General features: G+C 39.6%; 1 protein-coding gene across 1 annotated transcript in view; it reads right to left on the bottom strand.

Annotated features, from left to right (window-relative positions):
* Nucleotides 1-5,158, bottom strand: part of tmem163a (transmembrane protein 163a) — a 49,648-nt gene that overhangs the window by 39,818 nt on the left and 4,672 nt on the right. The window contains exon 2 of the mRNA XM_020614883.1: nt 4,882-5,001. Coding sequence (XP_020470539.1) covers nt 4,882-5,001 — 120 coding nt within the window. The remainder of the gene's footprint in view (nt 1-4,881; nt 5,002-5,158) is intronic.

Here is a 5,158-nt window from a genome sequence, read left to right as displayed (position 1 = left end):
CGGCTGAAATGAAAATGGATCAGGATAATGAAGCACATACTGAAGTTTGGGAGAAAATGATGTATGAAGAGTAAATTCTGTGTTTTGGTTGTAATTTGACAAGACACACACACACTTGTGTTTGTTTTCATTCCCCATGGAGATTTCACTGACTTGTATTTACTTTCTGAAGAAATACTCTAACCTTAAGCATGATTACTTCGTGTCTGAACTTTCCCTTCCCTCTGTGAGGTGTGAGAGGGAAGCACAGTGTGCCTGGACAGGCAGGAGAGGTGTTCACATGTAAACATCGCCACCTCTATCTGCACGTTTTCTTTCCTCTCTCTCTCAGGTTTTGGTCCACATGCACACACCCAAACACACAAACAAGTGCGGTGGTGGTATCCTCACAATGCAACAAATAGGCTACATGCACACACACACCGTTTGTCTGCCCACAGGTGCACTGTACACACTGAAATTTCTTTGCACCAATTCTGGTGAATCCAAATATTAATGATCCTGAGCATCAGTGCCCAAAAATGGCTGCTTTGTTCATAACATCATGCATGAAAAAAATGAAAAAATGCTACAGTAATTCTCTTGGGATTAAAAGGTGGGTTAAAAAAGAAGGCAAACCAGCCCTATAGCAGCCAAGCTGACCTCAAAGTATCAGCAGTCTGGCTCATAGACACCTCAGAGGCTTGTCCCACAAACACACATGTACAGTAATATTCCTGACCTTTTTAGGAATGACTGACAGACTGAAATAAAAAGGCTGATTAGGGCTAAAAACACGACACACGGTGACCATTTGGACTGGGAGATTAGGTCATTGGATGATTAGAATCAGCTGGTAATCACAAAAAGGATACACATCTGGACAACCATATAAAAATAGAAGCTGTGCACAAAAAAAGCAAAAACACATAATTAAATTACTAAACTGATGGTAGTCTTTACACAGATAAGACAAACAGAATGGTTAAATGGTTAAAGCTCTATAATAAATGGTTGTAGAAAAGCAATGGAAATTAAATTTGATTTTCATTTTACACCATATAGTCTGGCACTTTTTTCCTGCTGGCAACCTGGTGTCTACCAGTAAAAATAGACTGCACAGGGAGGGAAAGCAAATTAATAAATGATTGTTTTCTATCCTGTGACAGACAGAGTGTGAAGAAAAGTGTGGAGGGAAACGGAGGAGGAGGTTTGGGCAGAGAGGAAGAGAGGGAAAGTAGGAGGGGTTTGGGAGAGTAAAATACAGAGAGACAGGATTGGAGCATGAAAGGGAGGAAGCAAGAACTACTGGTACAACTGTGTTTCTGCAGTGCCTGCTCAGATATGATGAATGACCTGCAGATACGACTGTACAGCTGAATGCAAACATCTCCACTGTGTACACTCTGCCTTCTGTGATTCATTGTTTGCAGCCAACTGCTATGTTATTCTTTCAGATCAAGCAAATGAGACAGTGGAAGTAGAAAGAATTAGTAAATGCGCCTCTATAATGAATCCTGATAATATTACAATACTTTATCCAAGCTCTAAAAAGTGTGACATACAGAATTATCTGAGACAGACATTTCCAATCTGATACAAACATGTTCATTCTTGTCCAGCAGCCCGTCCCTGTTCATAGTGTGAATAGCAGTCTATTTGCTGACATTGCTTCAAGTCACAGTTTATGTAATAAATAAGGCTTGTGTTATTTATTGCCAATAAATTCCACAAAATGACACAAAAACCTATTCATTTATGCACAACCCCAGACTACTGTTATTGCCGGCTGTCTTACCTCAAACTCAACTGTCTTAGCTCCAACTCTAACTGCATCACATTATGCACAATCAGCTGACCAGTGCATGTGCCAGCTCTCAAACTTCACTCACTATCAGCTTTCCTCTCATTTGTGTAGCTCCAGTCATCATTGTTTGAGTGTTTTGTTCATGTGCACTTCTGGTCTGTACCTTTTCACGTCCCCATTTGTTTCCCTTTGCATATGGACTCTGATTTTTTTTGTGTCCCTAATTCTGAACTGTTTCCCAGCCTGCTTGTCTGGAGATAAACTATTAGCCTTGATGTCCAAGCCTGTTCCTGTTTGAATGCCTGGTGGTCACTATCATCGCTATGTTTTGTGTTTAGCTCCTGGTTGCCTAACATATCTGTCAATATATTTACCTGTTAACCATCGCACCTGTACAGTTTCTATTTTCCTGAGTCAGTATATTCTTATGTTGCAGTCTTTTCCTGAGTCAGCTTTTACCCACACTGTTGCATTTTATGAGTCAGCCACTATTCTCACCTGAAGTCTTGCTGCTTATTACATTTACCTTTGTTGTCTGCCTAAGTTTCTGCCTGCCCATATTACCTTCCTGTGTAAGATTGTTTCTCCACTAAACATCCCAGTAAACACTTTTAATGACCTGAAAGTCTTGTGCTTTGTTTGATTAAAATATTTGTTAGCTCTGGTGTTATTCCTTGTCATATCAGGAAGGTGCAGGGAGCAGGTGAACTGGACTTTTAAGTAAATTGAGACAACCAGCGTTTAACCTGTGACAAGCAAGTCAAACAAGGGTGCTTCCTCACCACGTGCCAAGCATGCAGGTTTTCTGTAAAAGTTGTACCACTGAGCTAACTTTTAATACACTCTCTGGCTCAACTCCTCAGCTACAGAGCCAGATACAGACAATAAGAGATGGTTTATTTATAACTATGTTGGGCTTTGGCTTTATGTATCTGGGTTAAATCACTGCAATTGCAGCTCTACTGCAGAGACAGAATGAGAGAGGGAAAAGGAGAGAGAAGCTATGTTTTGAAAGCTTGGCCTGAGCACTTAATAGTTCCTTTGGTATCCAATACTGACCATCTCTCATATCCTTCTGTCTTATTTTTTTACTTTTTTCTTCTTCTTTTTTTATATTCCTCGAGCCCATATCGTCCCCTTCATTTACCAAATCTTCACCATCACTTTAATTTTCCTCTGTCACATAGTCTTTTCTCTTTTCCTCTCTCTCTCTAATTTTATTACTCTATCCTTCTTACTCCTTCCTAGCACAGTTTCCCCTCTTGTTGCTAAAACATTAAATGGTTGTTGGCAGTGCCACTGACTGATCGCATGGCAGCCCATTAGTCCACAGGCCAACTCCTATAGCTTGCTCTTGAGGCCTGCAAAGCAATCTGAAACTCATCCTTGTTGGTGTGCAGTCAGCTGCCCACTCAGAATACAGAACAGTTTTGTTCCTGTTACTGCTTAGCAAGCGCAAAACAAATGCATCACATAAACACAATGCAAAAATCCCCTTATACCTGATAATGAAACAATATCTCTTCCCCTACTTGCACACCCTGGCTGTCATATATAATAAGAAATATTAAGAGGCTGAAAAAGCACACAAGAAATACACATGCAGCTCTTTATATAGGTCAACATACACCTACGGTGAAAATGCTCCAGTGTAAATGGAAGGAAATATTTATTTCTTTTACTTCATCTATCCACGTTTCTGCCATCCGCAGAAGAAACCAAAATTGTGACTGACTTGCAGTACATTTCCTTTTTGTCATTTGTATTTTAGTCTTCCCATAAAATCACTTTTCTGATTGGCTGGAAGGTGCAGTTTAAATCATACATTAGAGTTCAACAACATTCAGTGTCAGAGGTTTGTTAATTAGGCTACAATAAGGATGCGTCATGCTTAAGTAATGTTAGTGGTACCACAGTATACAAATACTCTGTTACAAGTAAAAGTTCTACATCCAAATTGTTACTTAAGTAAAAGTACAAAAGTATTAGTATCAACATATACTTAAAGCACAAAAGGTAAAAGTACTCACTGTGCAGAATGGCACATTTTATGTTACTGTGTATTATATTATTGGATTATAATTTCTGAGGCATTATTTTGTTCATCACAATTAATATTGCAGCTAATAAAGGTTGGACTAATATTAACTGCCTTATAATGAAAAGCATTTGCAACTTGTTTGTTATCCTGGTATATTATGATAACTTGTGTATTAACTAGGGCTGCCAAAATTAACATAACAATAATGAGTTAACACAAAATTCCTTTTAATGTCACAAATTTTTTTGACACGCAACTAATGCACTCACATTCTGTGATTATGACCCTCAGCCAGCCCCGTAGTTTGGGAAATCAGGAAGTGATGCAGCAGTAACGTTGTGGATGGCAAGTAGAAACAAACCTCCTTGAGCAGGAAAAGAAAAATGTCTTTAAAACGACCAGTTCAGCTTCAAAGCCCTGAGTTACCACCGAGTATGTCTCAAGTATCACTTGCTGGCCAAGCACACAGCTGATGCAGAGAGCCCTCCTCTCCCTCACCAAAGGCAGACTACTCTGGATAGTTTGCAACAGAGACACGGGGACAACTCTACCAGCAACAAACTTTCAACAGCAATCGCCAAATGGGTAGCTACAGCTAGGAGGTCGATTAACATTGTGAGAGACGAGTCTTCTTGAAATAATTTTGAATTTCTCCTCCATAGATAGGCAAACAATGGTATATGTACTGATGAAAAGAGATTTGTAACACCTGAAACAAAGTGGTAATTGAGAAACCCCATATTTTAACTGACATCTCCAGCCTTACAACAATTCTCTACAGAAACACATTAACAAACATGCAGCGTGTATCTTTTAAAACTTACTGTTAAGTCCCAGGAGTAAACATAAAATGGGTGGATAGGGTTGGCTTGTAAAACAACTTCCTACATGTTTGTATGAGCAGACGTTTAGATGAAAACATCTCCTCTTACTCAACAGGGAAGTGAGAAATACTCTGATTCACTCAGACTACTCACTACTTCATAGCACATGATTCTAACAAAGATACTTCGAGGAACTGTGGTGCCTATAAATTAGTCTTTTAAATGCTTACTGAAAGCTGCCACAGCCAGTATGAGTGTGACCACGATGGAGGTCCAGGAGACCCAGAGTGCCTTCTTCCTGTAGCTCTGAGCCTCATGGGGCTTCAGGCGCATGCTGCTCTCAAGAAGACCTGCAGGGAGACACATATAAGGACCGTTACAAGGACCATTCTCCTTTTCTTTAGTAGTGTTTCATACAGTGAGTACAGAAAGTATTCAGACCCCCTTCAATTTTTCACTCTTTGTTATATTGCAGCCATATGCTAAAATCATTTAAGTTCATTTTTT

Source organism: Monopterus albus, unplaced genomic scaffold (assembly GCF_001952655.1).
Source record: "Monopterus albus unplaced genomic scaffold, M_albus_1.0 scaffold153.1, whole genome shotgun sequence".
Lineage (NCBI taxonomy): Eukaryota > Metazoa > Chordata > Actinopteri > Synbranchiformes > Synbranchidae > Monopterus > Monopterus albus.
The sequence above is the reverse complement of the archived record's forward strand: the minus strand, read 5'-3'. Positions and strand labels throughout refer to the sequence as shown.